This window comes from Nestor notabilis, unplaced genomic scaffold (assembly GCF_000696875.1).
Source record: "Nestor notabilis isolate BGI_N333 unplaced genomic scaffold, ASM69687v1 scaffold11730, whole genome shotgun sequence".
Taxonomy (NCBI): domain Eukaryota; kingdom Metazoa; phylum Chordata; class Aves; order Psittaciformes; family Psittacidae; genus Nestor; species Nestor notabilis.
This window is the reverse complement of record NW_009911607.1, coordinates 52,006-72,100: the sequence shown is the minus strand read 5'-3', so window position 1 is coordinate 72,100 and position 20,095 is coordinate 52,006. Positions and strand designations below refer to the sequence as shown.

At 36.2% G+C, this 20,095-nt stretch overlaps 1 protein-coding gene across 1 annotated transcript in view; it reads left to right on the top strand.

Moving 5' to 3' along the window:
* HERC2 (HECT and RLD domain containing E3 ubiquitin protein ligase 2) overlaps positions 1-20,095 on the top strand; it is a gene marked incomplete at both ends in the record, with an annotated part of 75,527 nt that overhangs the window by 4,085 nt on the left and 51,347 nt on the right. The window contains 17 exons of the mRNA XM_010015618.1: positions 4,653-4,872; positions 6,470-6,570; positions 7,371-7,527; positions 8,381-8,491; positions 8,804-8,975; positions 9,565-9,738; positions 10,353-10,541; positions 11,154-11,305; positions 12,081-12,238; positions 12,717-12,830; positions 14,204-14,455; positions 15,390-15,583; positions 16,124-16,324; positions 16,996-17,224; positions 17,300-17,424; positions 18,732-18,910; positions 19,839-20,023. Of these exons, the coding sequence (XP_010013920.1) occupies positions 4,653-4,872; positions 6,470-6,570; positions 7,371-7,527; positions 8,381-8,491; positions 8,804-8,975; positions 9,565-9,738; positions 10,353-10,541; positions 11,154-11,305; positions 12,081-12,238; positions 12,717-12,830; positions 14,204-14,455; positions 15,390-15,583; positions 16,124-16,324; positions 16,996-17,224; positions 17,300-17,424; positions 18,732-18,910; positions 19,839-20,023 (2,913 nt within the window). The remainder of the gene's footprint in view (positions 1-4,652; positions 4,873-6,469; positions 6,571-7,370; positions 7,528-8,380; positions 8,492-8,803; positions 8,976-9,564; positions 9,739-10,352; positions 10,542-11,153; positions 11,306-12,080; positions 12,239-12,716; positions 12,831-14,203; positions 14,456-15,389; positions 15,584-16,123; positions 16,325-16,995; positions 17,225-17,299; positions 17,425-18,731; positions 18,911-19,838; positions 20,024-20,095) is intronic.

Genomic DNA, 20,095 nt, shown 5'->3' with positions numbered 1-20,095 from the left:
CCTGCTGAATACTAATAAGGTGAGGTCTGCTGTTGGTCATCTTTTGAATAAGGGAGCAGACAGAAGGAAGCTGAAAGCTAAATGCCCATTAGGAATTACATTCTTTGGTATAAAATAATTTTGGGAGTGTATTTAGCCTTGTTTCTAAAGAAAATTATGCGTATGTGATTATGTTTTTGTCTTTCCCTCTAACTTGGGAATCCACGCATTCTGTAGCAATGGCTTTGCAGAGTCATTAGATGACTGTAAAGCCAAGCCAATTGCATCCTCTATCCACTCTATGTCCAGTAGAAATGCCATGTAGTAAAAGGGGAAAGAGGAGACAAAATACAATAATCTCTAGGAAATTAGAGCACATTAGTTATGCTACTGACAGGAATGCGTGCTCATTATAACAGTAGTTTCTTGCCAAATTCATATGTGTTTTGATTTTTTAAGTCTGAAATCTCTCCACACTGTAACATCTATATTTGCTTTTAATAAAGCTTGTGACTCAACTAGAGTTTTTGAAACTTTTCAGTTTGATATTGGCATTTTTAAGGCCCTTTAATTTACCAGTTACAAGCCTGTGCTGTTCCCTACAAGAGCTGATGAATTAAGTGTGAAGAAACCATTAAGTATATGCTGATTTTGGGTTTGTGTGTTTTTGGGGGTGTTTTTTGAGCTGCTAAAACAGGAGCAAATGTGCTGTTGGACAGGTTACCTGTCTTAGACTCACGTCAGATTGGTGTTCTGGCTATGGCTGAGATGGTTTAAGAAGCTACTGTCTTCAGCTGCTTGTTTTGTCCCCCCAGTTTTGCTGGCATACCTAAATAACATGTCACTTTGTTCTGTCAGATGGTCTGCCTTAAACACTACCGGTATTTTTCCTTCTAATGCAGAGGACTTCTGGCAGGATGAATTAAGAAGCGAAGACGTGTAGTTATGTTAGTTGCTGAAGGGAGGGAGAGAAGTGATAAGTTATAACAGAAGATGTTAAAGCCCTTCCCTATCTCTGCTGTAGCCAGAAACATGTCTGACTGTAGTTGTCAATTAACAAGTATTCTGCTAATGGTAGTTTGAGAATTTAAACTTTTATGGTATGACTTCAACACTTACATTCTAGGTACGGATTAGGAAAGTAATTTGTCTTCACCCTTTGTAAAATAACTGACAAAGCAAAGCATTGCAAGGGATGGTTAGCATCAAGGGCTGGTGTAGTGGCATATGAACAGTTTTGTTTAAAGAGTTCCCTGTAACCTTCTCAGATGAAATTTGAATCCTTACTATTAATAAGCTATTCTCTCATTAGACTCTTTAGTTCATCAGTAGTGTTGTTCAGACTTGAGGGTTTATTGAAATCAATTTCACTGGGTTGATTCCCAGATATATTTAAATCTTTTTCAAGGTAAACTGAATTTTTGTAAACCGATAAATTTACATCTGGAATAAAAGAAGATTTAAAGTGGGAAAATGTATGGATACGTCTCACTTAAAAACAGTATTACTTTTAATAAATCAAGACAGTCCTTAGTTTGATTTTGGGATGTCTGAGTTATAGGACTACTATAACTTGTTCCAGCCTTTAGTATGCTTTGCATATGAGCTTCCTTTTATGTTTCGCAATACTAGAGAAGTATGTATAAAATATGAGTGGAATATTTTAATTTTGGTAGAAAGCCTTCCTAAAGATGTAGCCATTTGAGATTGTGAAGGCAAGGTGAGAAGGGGGAAAGAAAAGATTTTTATTACAACTAAATTCACTAAAACAAAGCTTATACTTCATGCAGGTTATTTTTATGTGGTTTGAATCTCGGAGAGGGTAAATGGTATTTTCCATTAGAAAAAATATTTTTTGCATGCAATTGTTAATTAAACAGTGTATTGTAACAGAACAGTTCTTAATATTACTAGTTACTGAATATAAAGACGTTATGATTTTTAGGGTTAGTCACTTGAAAATTGAGCTCTTTCTAGCCCTTTTTCTTCATAAAAAGTGAAGACAGTTTTAATTGATTCTTTTTCTAGTTTTTGTGTCGTCTTAATTTGACTTCTTTTGTTGATGTTGGCTTCATTGATGGGAAAGCAAAGCAACTTTAAAATTCTTTACTTTAGAAAGCACTATCGTGAGGTTTTGTTTTGTGAAGCATTGCATAGTTTGTGAAACTACAGATTTTTGTATTTAGACAGAATTGAACCTTTGAGGTTATCCTGTATGTATTGTTGAACTATTAGGAATTAATTTTGTAGGTGCTGCTATGAAACTCATTTTTTTTTCTGCAGAGACACAATATTGTATGTGTATAAAATGGCCAGCTTTAAAACTGCTACTGCTTGATGTGCGTACATTGTGTGTGCTTCCATAGGATTCTGTTTTCTAAGCGTTCAGAGTTCTTACAGTGGTTTGTGTCACCTGTTGCATCAGGAAGGTTGGAATGCTGATAACAGCAATCCTGTGGCTGATCCGTAGTGGTTTGAAAGGAACATAGCTGTACACTTCTAGGCAAAATTCCTTGTAAAGGAATTGCTGGAGAATTGTAGGTGGTCTCTGCCTGTCCCAAGTGTTTCTTTCCAGTAGTCCCCATGTTTAATGTGTGTTATTTTGAAATGAAGGACTTTTTCATCTAATTCTTTAACTCGCAGAAATAAATTTAGAGCATGTCCACATTTAGATTACTTGCCAGCTAGAAAGGAATGAAAAATGCTGTGGCTCTGTGTTACTTTATAGACTCTGCTGAGTCTGGCACCTAGTGCTTGATTTCTGTAGCATCAAGCATAGACTCCTTTACCCAGACATAAGTGGGTATTGTTTTTTTCCATTGACTGTTTTTTCACCTTTCATACAGATAGGTAAGACCATAACGTGGGGAATGAATATGCATTATGAAATCACTTGCCGAAAAGAACAATGTTAAAAAAAATTTCTTTGTGAAGCAGAAAGTATGGTCATTTCCAACTTCATTGTATCCTGGTGGTATTTAGAGGTTGATAGGGCTTTAGTGTCCAGGAAAGGAAAGAAAAACCCCTGATTTTTGTCTCTCCTGATGGTTTGTTGAGAGGAATCATGAAACTGGCATGTCATGTCCTTGGCATGTTCTGTTATGATACCCTGAAGTGCAGAAGCCATGTATTGCAAGATGTTTTCTGGTTTTTTTGGTTTTTTTTTTTTTTTTTTTGGGTGTATTTTTGCTTAGAAAATAAAGGTTATGGCATACCTCAGATAAAAGCAGCAGTCTCAGAACATATAGTTTCTATTTTGTGGAAGTTTTTACTTTGGTGTTCTGAGTAATGCTGACACTTCACAACTGAGGTTTTTCCCCTGAAAATGGTGGTATTTAGTTGGGTCAGCCTGGAGGTGTACTGGAATTTCAGGCTCAGTACTGATACAGTCATCCATTAAACTTTCTGAGTAAACTTCTATATGGCCATCATGTTAAGGGACATTATAAAAGCCAAATTAAACATGTCTTTGACAAGCATCTGTTTTATTTATGTGTTGCATTACAATGTGATTTGGAGTAGTTGTATGTATGTAACTTGTTGATATTCGACTGTGCTGTAGAGTTCTTTAGGGAATTTCATAGGGCTAATATTAAGGACAATGTGGTGCTTTTGTCACTTCTTGTTGGTTTTGTCATATTTCTTGTGGTTTGAGTCAAGGTATAAAAAGGCTGTTACTGCGCTTTTAAGGTCTAGACCGCAAGGAACACTTTAAAATCTGTTGTCACTCAAAAAAATAAGTTCCTCATATTCATCATAGTCAGGTGGAAAGATGTAAATTGCCTCAGGGAAAGGAATCTTAACACATTATGAAATGGTGAAATGTGAGTAGCAATGCTGAAAGCGGGCTAGGGTGATGGCTGACAGCAAACTGTAGGGGGCTGTGCAATGCGATCCAGTGGCAGAGAGGGCCCCTTGAATTTTCTGCTGGGTATGCAGAGGTGCATTGCATAGTATTTCAAACTTTGAAATGCTTTATACAGGTAAAGTTCTTACAGAGAATGTAAAAATAAACAATTTCCAAGTTGTTTTTTTTTAAGTCTGTGCTTTGAGCTATTTACTGCTTTTTCTGGTTAGTGAAGAATTAATTCTCTAGCGTTGGAACGTAAGTCAGATCCTTCATTTGCTAATAGCACTTGCAAAGCATCTTAAATTTCTGATATTATTTGTTTCCGGAACTTAGCAGCTCTTGGCAGTGATCCTAGAGCTTCTGAGAGTAGTGTTACAACTTCTGAGAAGCTTAAGATAAATGTGTATCAGTGCAAAATGAAAGCATATTCTTGTGGGGACTTACAAAGTTGTTGCCTGCACTTAAGTGAAGTTCGACTCTGAGGTTGGATGATGATAAAAATTTGCTGTCTAACTTTAAGGTTTCGATTCTTTTTTTAAACACATAAATATTTCCTATGACATTGTAATTGCACACACGAAATATGAATGTTCTTATGTGTTTTGATTATAACCATTGTGTAAACACCTGTTAAGTGTGATAGTGATTATTAAATACTGTGGATTAGAAATGTGCACATTAAGTATGGAAACAGGGAGTTTCACTGGATTTTGAGGCCAAGACTTCTGGTTGGTTCACAGTTTTCAATTTGTCTTGATTTTTCCTTATACTATATATGACAAAGATGAACACCCATAAAATGATATCTTTCTTTGATTCTTAGACGTGAATGAGTTGAAGGAGTGCCTTCAGGTACTAGTGAAGGAACAGCAAACTCTGGCCACACAAACAGCTACAACAGCTCTTTCAGCTATGAGGCTAAAGCAGAGGCTAGTTATCCTGGAACGATATTTCATTGCATTGAACAGAACAGTTCTTCAGGAGAATGTCAAAGTGAAGTGGAAAAGCAGTAGTATTCCTCTGCCTGCTGTGGATAAGAAAAGGTAATGACACAAGCATGAACAAGTTAATACATTAAGGAAAGTCATAGAAGGGTTATCAACCTGTGGGTGAGAGCTTAATGTGATTTATTCCTCCTTGTGAAACATTAGCAGTAAAGAAACTCTTCTTATTTCTTAAGATGGTTTTACGTGCTGTCACCTGCCACAGAGTTTTCCTCCTCGGCTCATGCTTGCTTATAATGTCTCTGTTCATACTAGTGGGTTTTTATTGTAATATGCTGCTGTAAATATTATTCTTCGAGTTATAAGTGTTCTTTTGTTGAGGTATTACTTTTGTTCTACTCAAAAAGTATGGAGAAGCCTATTTCAGAAGTGATGCTGGTGGAGTTTACTTAGTTGTAATAACATTAATACATTTTTGTCAATTAAGGCATATAACAAATTTAAAAGTGCAAATGCATAAAAATTGAGTTTAGTTATCCTCAGCTTGGGTGAGAAATTGTTTCAAGAGAATTAACTGAATAAGAAATTGTCTGATAGCCTATTGACCTAAAAATAGAAGAATCTATCAGATGAGGCATTATAATAATATAAGAATGCTATTCAGTAGCTGAACAAGGTTGCTGTCTGACAGAATAAGCAATTCAGCCTGGGAAATTTTTATATTAGATTGTCTCTAGCTTCAAAAAGGAAAGGAGACAATAAGTAGATATCATGATTAGTTATTATGTGATTGAAGTTCTGACAATGATATTTTTACCCTCAATTTATGGTTTGTTTTTTCTTTTTTTTTTTTTAGTTCCGATTAAAAAAGAGCATTAGTATATTTAAGTTGTCAGATTGCTAAAAATGCCGGTTTACTTTTTTTCTATCTTGAAAAAGTGTTAAGCAGTTAACTTTCTTTTGATGTGTGATTAAAAAAACCAAAATTGTTGGTGTCCTTCTGAGAGGAAGCAGTAGGGAATCTCCTGTTGTTAAGTACAAAGGAATACTTACTTAAATTAATGGGATTGTTAGCATGAAAAGAAAAGTTCAGAGAAATATGTGTAAGCCCAAGTGGGTATTAACAAAAGTTCAAGCTATCTCTTCCTTACACACACCAATACAAAAGCTGCAAGGAGAGATTAGTAACATTGACACTTGAATGAAAAGATAAGAAATGACAAAATTGATGGAAGTAATTATTACTAATTGAAGATTCATGAAGAAATAGCCTATAAGCGTAGTCTGTGCAGTCCAAATTATCTAGAAGTATAAACTTCCTGAGTAGATAATGAGTACATGAAGTATCTTATGTCTCTGTATTTTAAATACACGATCATAATTCCACTCTGAGGAACTATAGGCATCTTTCTGATGACAGTCAATTGTGCCAGTCTAGTTTATTTTTTCTCTAGAGCTTTTTGAAGTTGGGGATTGAACTGGTGGTTCTTTCAGGCAGCTGAAGCTAAGGTTTTGTTGTTGACATCTTGATGTTGTTTACCTTCATTCTCAAGAGACAATTACCATTCTTTACAAATAAAAATTGTGTAATTATATATGCATGCATATAGCTAAATTGTAAAATTCTTGAATATACAACTAATATATAATTATAATATAAACTACACTAAGACAGTGTATATATAATTTCATTTAGCCCAAGACCTGTAGGTAAAGGTGTAGAAGGACTTGCACGAGTCGGATCCCGAGCAGCACTTTCATTTGCATTTGCGTTCCTTCGTAGAGCCTGGAGGTCAGGTAGGTCTACTTTGTAGCATATTGCATGTATTTTTCATTAGAAGGCAGATGATTCATTAAAGCATCTGTGTCTATTAGGTATTTGCATGTAACTATACATTTATAAACATTAGATTTGCATAATTGTGCTTTATGTTTATCTAGTACTATGCCAAGCAATACTGTTGCTCATCAAAGCCGTCCAGGCCACTACCAAGGCTGCGTTGTGCTAGGATCCTTTTATGCTTACGAAGGCAAATTGGGATTTCATGACAAGAATGTACGTTTTAATGGCAGGTTTCAGAAAAGTTAGATTTATTCTTCAGACAGGGCCGATCCACTATGTTACTACATGATAGCAAGAAAAGTGATTTTGGAGCAGTAGTGTGAAACTTGTGTTTAGTTTGTGTACTTGACAGTCAATTGTCAAATTGCAGAGGTTGGCAGAATTGTCACATGTGCCACTTCATACTATCTGTTTGTCTAATGGCAGAATGTTTGTCTGAACGAACACTGTTTGTTCAGATGGCAGCTCACTCTTTGTCCAGCCAGCCCTAGTTCCTCTTCTGATTTCCTCAGCAGATACAGAGTGGGATGAGCTGGTTTAAGAGTTGTCACCTTTTTGAATGTTTTTTGTGAAGCAGATAGTTCTTCAGAAGTCTTGCAGTCAAAATGTTTGTGTGAAATTTGAGAACTTTGTACGTATTATTAAATAACATGTATGTTTGAGGTTAAAAAAAAATCCACAAAACATTTGACTACAGAAATCTGTATAACTTATGTGTTATAGGAGATGTAACTAGTATTGCTGTGTTCCTTAGGTGAAGATGCAGATTTGTGCAGTGAATTGCTACAGGAATCACTTGATGCACTACGAGCTCTACCAGAGGCGTCCCTTTTTGATGAAGGGACTGTATCTTCGGTATGGCTGGAAGTGGTGGAAAGAGCTACTAAATTCCTAAGGTCTGTTGTGACTGGGTAAGTTTCTTTTTGGGTTTTTTTTGAGCATTGCTGAAGTAGCTGTTAAATGGCAAACTTGAGTCTCGTAGCAGCTGGTGGTATAAGCATAATAATTTATGTAAAATTAAAAAGATTGCTTTTGCTCATACATGAACTGTGGAAATGATGCTCTTTAAATATGATTTAATTCATAGAATCATAGAATGGTTTGGGTTGGAAAGGACCTTAAGATCATTTAGTTCCACCCCCCTGCTATGGGCAGGGACATTTCACACTAGACCTTGTCACCCAAGGCTTCAGCTGTTTAAGGAAAATTGAATTTGAGTGTTCTGAATCACTGTATATAGGCTTAACCTGAAAAACAGCGGTTCACAAGTGTAAACTGTATCAGCATGTAGAATTCTTTGGTAATACAGTGTATGTGTACACTTAATTGTGCCTTTCTAGTATACTAAAATAATGCAGACTTCTATGCATGTGAGGGAAAAAGCATTCCTCTTGGACTTAGAGCCCCCCCCTGCGCTTTCCCTGTTACTTGAGGAAGCTTAAAGTTACATTTTTACAATATCTGCCAGAAATTGGCTTTTGAATACTGGAACTACATTCTTTATGATATCCACTATAAGGATATTAATTTTGTCTGTGAAAAAAAGTTTTTCATGTTTTTAGCATGTTAAATAGAGTTTGGGCTGCCACTCAAAAAATTTATCTTGTGTGGAATGTGTCAGCTTTTCTTCACACCTGCTTTCATCACCAGTTTTATATTTTTCTGGAAGCTTAGTGATTTTTGGTGTGTTGTAGATGCTTTTGCTAAGCAGCTATATATTGTTTCCAATCACTTCTTTCTTAATACATATTGTTTGACTTCTAGAGATGTACATGGAGCTCCCAGTACCAAAGGGCCAGGAAACATTCCATTACAAGACCAGCACTTGGCACTTGCCATATTGCTAGAACTGGCAGTGCAGAGGGGTACATTAAGGTGAGAAGTGCTCTGGGTTTTAAACATCACTGTCTATTGGAATGGCCTGAGCAGTGCCTGTTTTCAGTTTTCATGGATTTGAGATTAACGTAATAATTGTTGTTCAAAGCATATGAACTTTTTCAGTAATGCAGTGGTGGTCAAAATCTTATGTTGGCTAGATTGAAAAATCCCATTTTTATCTGTTTAAAAAGGAAAGCCGTGATGTCTGATATTTCTAAGCTTCCAAATGTAGGAAGTGAATTGGATGGATAACTGAAAAAATGTTTTTAGAAATGCTTATTAATAAAAGATGTGAACTTCCTCTTTCAGCCAAATGTTGTCAGCAGTTATGTTGTTGCTTCAACTTTGGGATAATGGAACAAGGGAAACAGACAATGAGCGATCTGCACAGGGAACAAGTGCACCCCTTCTACCTTTGCTACAGAGATTTCAAAGTATAATATGTAATAAAGACGTGCCCAATACTGAAGAAGAGATTCAGGTACTTGCCCTTTTCATATAATCCAAGGATCTTATGTCAGTATCAAATTTAATTTGGCTGGCTAAAACAATTTTAAAATGATTTGAACAAAGCTGGCAGTAGTGTTTTCCATGCAAGATGCATATACACCACTGTCGTTTGGTTTTCATGTGTGCATTTGAGTTCCTTCAGGTAGGAGGATGAATGTCATAGTATAATTAGAGGTAAACACTGTTTTTCAGAGTTAATGATTTTGTGATAATTAACTTGGATATGTAGCCAGTTAACTTTTCTGCATACTCATTTTTATTTAGTTGTGTTTGAAGTTAATTGAACTATGACTCTTGGTGAATATTGTTGAGGTTGGTAAAACATAGTAAAACAGTTCTATTATGCTTGTAGGTTTCTACTACATTCACAATCTGACTATATTTTCAACGTATATGTTTGGAATTTTCCTCTACTGTAAGAAAAAGATGTGCAGAGTTAATTTGTTTTCTCTTAAACTTGTGCAGATACCCAGCATGCCTAAAATATATTGTGTATCTTTATGTGTAGTAGCATCGAAATACCTTGAGAGCTCTTCTGACTGCTCATTTTCCTCTTCTAGCTCCTGACTTACCCTCTGAGTCCAAATGAAAGTTTTCTGAGGTATCTGACTTTACCACAGGATAATGAGCTAGCAATTGATCTGAGACAAACAGCTGTTGTGATCATGGCCCATTTAGATCGCCTAGCCACCCCATGTATGCCTCCACAGTGCAGCTCTCCTACATCTCATAAGGTAACTGTTTGCAATGTCAAAGTTCATAAGGTATTTTTCCTAAAAGTGTAACAGATCTTCAGTTTTAAAGGATAACAACTCCTAAGAGTCTTATGATTTTCTTTTATTACAAGGTAATCTTGAGTTTCCTAAATTTGTCTTATTTGGGTATCTTTTATTTTGTCAGTGCTCTCTCAGTCAGTCTTGGAATATAATTCTATGGTTTGTGAACCATCCTTTCTTATGACAACACTGTGGCTAATTCTGCCGTATTTTGGGCCGTTCTGTGTGTTTATCAGAGTAAATGCTCAAGACCAGACTTTATAAATGTTGGGGGTCTGATGTATTTTAAAGAAAAAAAAAAAGTAACTGGTAAGCCTCCCAACTTTGGAAATCTCTGAACGCTTACTTTAGATGTTTATAGCTTATTCAGTGCCAGACTGAATAAACTGAATATGATGCATGCAAGCCTTTATTTTTGATGTCTTCTAATAGGTAAGCTTTATTGACTACTGGCAGTAATGACTATCACAGATTTGAGTATGTTTGATATATAAAGCTTTAAAAAATAGTCTGTGCATTTTATTAAGTCACATATTTCAAAATTAGTGCTTACAGAATTTCTTATTTTCCAGGGATCTCTGCAAGAGGTCATTGCTTGGGGTTTAATAGGTTGGAAATACTATGCTAATGTGAGTGGTCCAATTCAGTGTGAAGGACTTGCCAATCTTGGCGTCGTGCAGGTTGCCTGTGCAGAGAAACGTTTTCTAATACTATCTAGAAATGGACGAGTTTATACACAAGCATACAATAGCGATACTCTGGTAAGAGTCTTTTTTACATGCTTTCAAAAACACATTCCTTTTCTGTATTATTTCATAGCATAAGTTTGTTCCTTTATCTATTTACAGTTTCTTGGAAGAGTAGATGGAGATGTGCTGATTTTTGTGAGCTTCTAGGATGTTGTTTTTGAACTTTCAGAAATAGTGGGTTTGATATTTTGTATTGATTTGATGAAATGCATCTGGTTTCTGTAATTTTCATCAGGCTGGAGGTTATGAATACAATGATGATCACTTTCATTGGTATGCTTGCCTTGATAACTTCAGAAATTGGCTGATGTGAAATGGATTTTACTTCACTGATGTAACACTGTGCCCAAACTGTGTAGTTACAGAAACACTTGTACCTAAGATTGCCTGTAAGATTAGCACCTTTCTCATATATACTGAAGACTTTATAAGAATGGGAGGAAAATAACTGTTCTTGCCATACTTGAATAGTAGATTTGACCCTTTTTTTTCTTTATACCTTTTGCCTCATTAATTTGAGTGCAAGTTTTGATAAAGGAAAACTGTACCTAGTCTGTATATAGACAAGTGATGGAAAATACAAGCAGCTTTGTAAGAGTTACTGCTTTTTTTTTTGGTTCACAGGGACCACAGCTGGTGCAGAGTCTAGCTTCCAGAAATATTGTGAAGATAGCAGCGCATTCAGATGGACATCACTATCTTGCTTTGTCAGCAAATGGTGAAGTTTTCTCTTGGGGTTGTGGAGATGGTGGAAGACTAGGCCATGGAGATACAGTGTATGTAGTAAAAATAATCATAACAGTTATTTGCCAGTGTTCTGAATCCGTAGTAAAAACTGTTGTGTAAAGGAGCACATTCAGCATTTGACATTAGTCTCTGTTATTGAACAGAAGTTGTATTCTCCCTGCATGTTTTCTCTGCCTCTAATATTTCCGGTTCTGTATTAATGCTACTTTCTGAGGTACTTGTAGATAGAGGGTGCAGTAGTGTTTGCACTGTTATTAGGTCCTTCATTCATGGTTTTATGAACCCACAGCACATTTTCTCTAGAAACATTGACTCAGATGTTGGAGTGGGGTCATCATTTCCTATGCAGTCATGTTGCATATATTTTCTTCTCTTGTGTTGAACAATAACATTACTGGCCTACTTCTGTGTAGAAGAAGTCTTCTACATGGGCATTCTCTGTGTGGGTGTACATTAATGTATTTTAGAGGTTTTAAGTGTCTTTCCCCCAGTGCAGAATTCCCTATAGAAGCAAAGGAGTTACTGCACAAGGGTTAGCGGTGTCATGAAATTAATTGTTCAGATATAGTCATTAAAGATGATAAACAAATATTTGAGAAGACTGCATTAATTTAATAGGAAATAGAAGTCGTAGTTGTCAGACAATCCTTTAGTGGTTTGTATGTTGTTGAACAACCCAAACTGAATTTTTGGCTTATAGCCAGGTAGAATTGCAGTGATTGTTTTCTAACAAGTATGTCACACCTTTTATTATCTACTCATCAGATCACATTTTGTGAAGTATGTCACTTTTTCTTTAAATAGGCCTCTGGAGGAACCTAAGATGATATCTGCTTTATCTGGAAAGCAAGCTGGGAAACATGTTGTTCATATTGCATGTGGAAGCACCTATAGTGCAGCCATTACTGCTGAAGGAGAGCTATATACATGGGGACGAGGAAACTATGGCAGGCTTGGCCATGGTATGTTACCTGATAGCTTAAAGTAAATTGTTTGTCAAAGAATTTTCAGTGCCTCTCTCAAATGATCTTTTATCCAACTGACCTAAAACTGATTTGAGAACTGTATGTGGTTTCAGATGAATTGAAATGATTAAGGGAGGGATTGTCTCAAAGCCACTAAATTTCTGAGTTGTGTGAAGATAAGCAATTGGATGGAGAAGAAGAATCTGCAGTTTTCTGTTCCCTTCCTGGTGAAGCAACGACTATTTCATGGGTTAAATCCTTATTAGATGTCTAAGCTCCCATAAAGTTTCTTAGGTTATGATGCTCCAACCTGAAAACAAAACCAAGCCAACACCCTCACCCCCCACACACAACAAAAAACCCAAAAACAAATTAAAAAAAAATCCAAACCCACACAATAACCAAACAAAATGAAACCTAAGAACCTACCAGGCCTTCTTGGTTTTGCGTCTCACAGAACTGCTTTGTTTTGAAGGTTCCAGTGAAGATCAGACCATCCCAATGCTGGTCACAGGGCTGAAAGGACTCAAAGTTATTGATGTGTCCTGTGGGAGTGGAGATGCTCAGACTCTTGCAGTTACTGAAAATGGTTAGTAGCAAAACATAGCTTAACACTTTAAGTAAGCTTACCTTTTCTTCCTTTCATTATAAAGATACTCATCCTGTAGATGTAATTATTATTATGTGCCTGAACCCAGGACAGGCTTGAAATCTGTAAAAACATGAAGCTGGAATTCCTTTTGGGGAAAGTTATATGCAAAATGTGTAATTGCACATATAATGTATGCAGATATATTCTCATAGATATGCAAGTTATTAATTATGAATCTGCATATATATTTCCATATATGGCATATATATGTAAAATTACCATGTAAATGTACAATATACATGCAAATTATATATATATGTACATACACATCAAAGTTTTATTCATTATTATGTGAGTGCAAATAACTCATGTTGTCACAACAGCCAGAATTTTGAGTAGGAGAATTGTCTGTGTTAACCCATGGAAAGTGCCACAGACAGGCCATACTGAAATTCTGCTTCCCAGCTTCCCTGAATGAGGTGCCTAGGGTGAGACAGATTCAAAACCTGTGTGAGGTTAAGCACCAGAGTCATGCCTGAGAAAGCAGCTAGTGTTTGGAAGCTCTTTTAAAATGTAGCGGGCTATGTGGATATGCAGAATTTAAAGGCCAAAAGATTTAAAAGCTGCAAGGTTTACTCATTCAGGAAATGGAACCCAAATATCTCCCCCTTACCCCTCAGTGTCCTTCTTGCATGCTTCCACTGCTTATCAGAGTACCTTAGAGACTAGCTTATGCAAGTAGGGAATGTAAATGCATAAGAATGTAAACCAAGACTTCCATTTTGGACAGGTATGTGTTTACTGTTCTTGAACCATGATTTTATTTAATGCAGATGCAGAATGACTTGAACTATTTTGAAGTTCCTACATCAGGGCTTAGATTTAGTAGTGTGTTATAGAAGTACATGATAGACAATGGCACTTTTAATTACGTTTTGTGAAACAGTTGAATGACAAGAACTGAAAATTTAAACAGGTTTCACAGCCTATTTGGCCATTCAATGTGGAAAAAGATTTTGCAAGTTCTTGTAATATCTTATAATAAAAGAAGGCAGATTTTAACCACAGGTTTGATTTGCAGTAAGTCCTGTATGTCGTATGTTTTTAAGAAGGACTTTCTGTACACTGATTTATTTCCAGTGCATGTTATGTGCTACCCTTAGTTTTAGCAACATGAAAACTTCTCAAATATTTTTTCTTATTTTTGTGAAGAATTAAAAATTAATTTATAACTGTTATTCTTAAATTATAATTTGAAAATTCTGCTTATTATGAAATCTCATCTTTTTAAGAACTTGCTTGTCAAAACTTAACTTCATTGCATGGAAAAGTAATGCAGTATTTTTTGTTTTCTTTCTCTTGATTTAAAGGCCAAGTGTGGTCTTGGGGTGATGGAGATTATGGAAAACTGGGAAGAGGAGGCAGTGATGGTTGCAAGACTCCCAAGTTAATAGAAAAACTTCAAGATCTGGACATTGTGAAAGTACGCTGTGGGAGTCAGTTTTCTATTGCTTTAACCAAAGATGGCCAGGTCTACACCTGGGGCAAAGGTGACAATCAGAGACTTGGACATGGAACAGAAGAGCATGTTCGATACCCCAAACTGCTGGATGGCTTGAAAGGTAGTTATCAGAACTGGAAATATTCCAAAGTTCTTTTTGCTGTTGTTGCAGTCTTTTATGGGACACTAATGACCTCAACTTTAAGAATGATGATACCATGTAATCTGTCATACTCTGTGCTAGTTGCATTGAAAAAGGTAATTGTGCACATTTCCCATGACTTCTGCATGTATACCTTTAAAATTCTGGCAGACTTAGAGACACTATGACTACTTTAAATGCTGCTTGTCTTGTATTCTTACTGCTTTTCTTTGATTATGATTTAAATGTTTATGTGAACCTGTATCTTTGCATTGTCATGCAAATGAGTCTATATATTAAAACCATATATTTATGCTTAGATTAAGGCATGTGAATGGAATAAATGACAACCACAGGCAACAAATAATGTCATTAAAGCTCCTAATGTCGTTTGTGCCAGTACTTTTGACTATTTTGTAACAAAGTGAAGATTACTTCTTGCATTTGAGAGAAACCTGAGTTCTGTAGGAGAAGATGAGTAAGAAACATCCTTTATTGCTCTGTCATTCCTAAAGTTGTTATTCATATATGATGAATGGTCTAATAGAAAGTAACTTCTGCAATAATGACTACCATATATTTTTACAGTCTCTGTTAAAAGATCTTCTTATCTATGAATAAACCTTTCCTGAAAAACTATCTAAGTAGAAGGAATACAAAATAGAAGATATTTTAACAAACTTATGAACTTTTGTACTTAAGCTGTCTCTTAAGAATTTTTAAATATTTCCTTGGTTTTTCTTTTGCTGTACTCTTCCAATCCACTGCTAAGGCAAAGGTGAGACTTTTGACATCCATAATGTGTTCATAGTAAAGTATGGTTGTAATTAGCACAGTTTTCCTTATCGCTGATATTTTTCTGTTAATGATTGTAATCTTTAATTTATATTTTCAATATTGACTTTCCTGTCAGGGAAGAAAGTGATCGATGTGGCAGCTGGATCTACCCATTGTTTAGCACTGACCGAAGATAGTGAAGTGCACAGCTGGGGAAGCAATGATCAGTGTCAACATTTTGATACTTTGCGGATCACCAAACCAGAGCCTGCAGCTCTCCCAGGATTAGACACAAAGCATATTGTTGGAATTGCTTGTGGGCCTGCTCAGGTAAGTTTTATTATTGATTTGTTAATTATGATTTGTCTTTGTCTCTAACTGGGACTAGTTCTGTACACTAATCCCAGTCCTTCTTTCTGTGTTTGCATGACTTTTTTTATACTTATTCTGAATAAATGAGTGCTTGGAAAAAACAAATCTTACGTAGTTCCTCTGCCAGAAAGGGGTGACTAGCGTTCCTTGTCTTGGGTATTCTGTGAAGTAGCTATTTACCCAATGTGTTTTTAGTCTGGTATAGCAATTGAAGAGATGTCAAGCAGAATGTTTCTTGCAACAAAGATAGTGAGCTCTCTGGACTGGCTTAACAGCAATTTTGAAAATGTGAAAAGATAATTTTTTTTTCTGGGCTTGGTAGGTTTTTGTGTATGTTTACAAGGATGCAAGTGGAGGGTTCTCTTCAACAGATGTGCTGATATTATTTCTGCATCTTCTATTACTGTTTGAAGGCAGATGGTAGCTTTACACTCCTGTCTGTAATCAGTGTCATCTTACCTTTGGGAAATAACTGTTGAACTTTGTTTCTGTTTATAGAGCTTTGCTTGGTCATCATGTTCAGAATGGTCAATAGGTTTGCGGGTGCCTTTTGTGGTGGATGTTTGCCCCATGACATTTGAGCAGCTAGATCTGTTACTAAGACAAGTGACAGAGGGAATGGATGGCTCCTCTGACTGGCCCCCTCCTCAGGAGAAGGAGTGTATGGCTGTAGCAACATTAAACCTTTTAAGGCTTCAGGTACCTTCAGTTTCTTACACATTGAGCAGTCCTTGAGCTAAATGTTCTAGTAATGGATGAAAATAGCAGAGTTAATGTGCTTTGAAACATTCTTATTGATTTTAAAAAGTGAAGTAAGTACAGTATCACGTTCTACTCTTTGAAATTTGGCAGCTAATGGTTGGGTTGTTTTCTTCTTGACAGCTTTTGTATCTCTTTTAAAAATGAACTATAAAAATAAAATTTAAATGGATTAAGCATGGTATAGTCGCCCAATAAGCGAATACACTCAGATTTTGAGCATTTCTAAGAATTTTAAATAGCATTTCTAAGAGTGATAGTCCTCTTTAGAAGGTATTTGAGGGTGTGCTACTTTTCCTAGCATACTGTGGTAAAGTAGGAACAGTTTAGGTTATTCTTTAGGTTATTATAGTTCAGAGTTTTAGGGAATGTAATTAAATATAGATCATAATATTTGGGTATTAGTTTAAATTGAGTATGTGTTTGGGCAAGCCAGCAGTTCCCTTAATTTTACAAATTTACACATGTCAAAGTTTGTGTCTTGGTCAGTGAACTTAGTTTCTCCAGGTTTGATAACTTCCCCCTCCCAAAGTTCACATCTCTTCTTCATTAAAATTTGCTTCCTCCCTCCCCATTTTTGGTTTTGTTTGTTTGTTTGTTTGTTTTTCCAGCTTCATGCTGCCATTAGTCATCAGGTGGATCCGGAATGCCTCGGCTTAGGTTTGGGCAGTAGTCTGCTCAATAGCCTGAAACAGACTGTGGTAACATTAGCAAGCAATGCTGGTGTTCTTAATACTGTGCAATCGGCCGCTCAAGCAGTGCTGCAGAGTGGATGGTCTGTGTTACTGCCAACAGCAGAAGAGCGGGCTAGAGCTCTCTCAGCACTCTTACCCAGTGCAGGTTGGTCCTAAGATTTAAACCTGTTTGTTTGGTGCTTTCATTTCTAGTTCATTAATATCTTCTTCAATTCTTAAGTTTCAGGAAATGAAATGAATGTAAGCCCAGGCCGTAGATTTATGATCGACCTCTTGGTGGGCAGCTTGATGGCTGATGGAGGCTTAGAGTCTGCACTAAATGCTGCTATTACTGCAGAAATTCAGGTACGTTTCAGCAGCTTTGCAGGTCGGTATAAACAGAAGAAGAAGATGTATCAAGTGTTTTTTCAAGTTTGTAGCTGATGTTATCCTCTTTTGACCTGAAACTTGAGCCAGTGTTTGTATGGAAGCATGAATCACATTCTCCTTTTTAGTAGGGTGTTTCTTCTTGTTGCCTAGAGTGATGATATCAACAAAGGTAACAAACTTCTAATAAAGCTCTATAACAGGAGCATAATTTTACAAAGCACTTTGTACCTTTCTATGGGATTCTTAAGTTCTTCACTTCCTTGATTTCACCCATGTCTCCAGCAGAAATTTCAACCCTAGTACTTAGGAATTCGAGATGAATAAATTACTTGCAGCATCCCAAATTTCCATAGGTTCCATTTCGAGTGGGTTTGAATATTTAATAGATGCTGACTAGTTATCCAAAGGACGAAAGAAACATTCTGTACATACTGTCTTCTTCATTAGTTCCTCAGAGTTAGGACATCCTCTGCACAGACTACTTTAAATTGCCATATTTATTTATGGCTGTGAAAACAAAAGTGTGCTTTTCCCTTGCCTCTTCATTTGTTTTATTCTTCCAAGTGTATTTTCTTCATGTTTTTTCTCCACTGTTGGTAAATGAGGAGGTTTATGATGAGAGGAAATGCATGTATTAAGTTTTGCTTTAATGCGTAGTCTAGCATTAGCATTTTCTGTTGTATTTGAAGACATGCAAGGCCTCTTGATTCTTAACCAAGCCTCCTAGGGCACATTTGTTATAGCATAGGTCAGAGATGCTCGAGCCAGCTTCACATACATGCTTAAAATGATCTAGGTGGCAGCATATAGCACTGCACAGGTTAATTTATGTTGTCTAAAACCTGGGTGGATATGTTTTCGTAGAGTTCTGTATGACTGTAGCTCGGTAGCAAATCTAACCCAGGTTCTTCTCCAGTGGACTGGATTTGTTACTCTTATAAATAGAGTAAACATGCCTTCAGTTTTGAACTGTGCAGCAGCTATTGGCATGGTTAAACATCTGTTGAACAGGAAGCAATCGTTAACTTGGTTTGGTGGAAATTGAATTTGGTAGTTGTCTACTCTTTTCTACTTTCACCTCCCCTCCTTTCATTTTATATTATTTTTATAAATGCATGACCATGGACTTGTTATGGAATATTCAATACACATTTGTCTGGTAGAGATTGTTTCATTTCTGTCATAGGTAAAAAGAACTTGATCATGTTAACATGAGTACTTGTTAGTGGAACACTTCATAATCACAGTGGCAGTTTGCCTACTTTCTTTATATACTTTTTTAGGATATCGAAGCAAAAAAAGAAGCACAGAAAGAAAAAGAAATTGATGAACAAGAAGCAAATGCATCAACACTTCATAGGAGCAGGACTCCGTTGGACAAAGACCTTATAAATACTGGAATTTATGAATCTGCAGGAAAGCAAAGTTTACCATTAGTTCAGTTAATTCAGCAGTTACTAAGGTAGTTGCTTTGAATTTGTCTTCTACTGTTGTACAGAAGATTTAAAAGTTTTATGAGCTAGTCAGCTAAAGGGTGACTAATTTTGGTTAGCAGGTAAATAGTCTCCTGCTAGCGTTTTAGCTCCTCAGAATTCAAAATACTGAATGTTCTCCTAGCTTTCCTATAGTTTTGCTATTTTATATTTGCTGAAGAGCAAAGTTCTATACTTAATGACCTGATTTTAGGAAGACTTACTGCCTTGCTTTTGTGATTTGAATACTTCTTCCTGTACTCTGAAAGTCTATGTAACAAATAAAGGACAAACACTCAAAAGCCTGTCCTTAAGAAGTATGAGATTCAGCACAGACGTATTTAGAATGGAATATTTTTCCTTAAAGAGACTGTAGCTAGGGCTGTAAGTGGGAAGAAACACTAATTTTAAATTCTTAACGCTGAGAAAGAATTGTGAATGCATGACCAACAGGGTGCTGAGAACAAGGCTTCTTTATGTCAGCTACGGCAGTATTTAATATGTAGCATATGTAACAGGAAGTAATTATGGGACTACCAAGAGATTTATTGTGCTTTTTCACTTAATTGTGCTGGTAATCAAGTAATTTAATCAGTACTGAGACTCTTCTGAGCTACATAATGTCATGACTTTTATTGCAGCCTTTCAGTGAAAATGGTTAATTATGTTTTTTGTAGTGAGATAAAAGAACCAGAATTGATGGATTTTTTATAAATCCTGTAAAACAGACTGCCTCCACAAAAACCATTGACTTTTTGGGTACTATGATGCAAACAAGGGAACACCCTACAAAGAAACTTTGCATAGGTTTCTTATATAGCTGTGTGGAACTCTAGCCAAAGCTTAACCTGTGTTTCCGTGGACTGTCTTCAATATCAGCTCTCTTTAAGTACTTCACAATACTTTTATATCAATTAGGAACATCGCTTCACAGACGATAGTCAAACTAAAAGATGTTGCTCGTCGCATTTCTTCCTGCATGGACCATGAACATTGTAGCAAAGAGAGATCTGCTTCTCTGGACCTGTTGCTCCGTTTTCAGCGTCTGCTTGTTAGTAAACTTTACCCAGGAGATTGTGTTGGGCAGGTCCCTAATACATACAGTAAGTTACTGGACAAAAACAAGCCCCCTTCTCCCAGCATTTTTGTAATACCTTTTTTAGAGGATTTTAGTT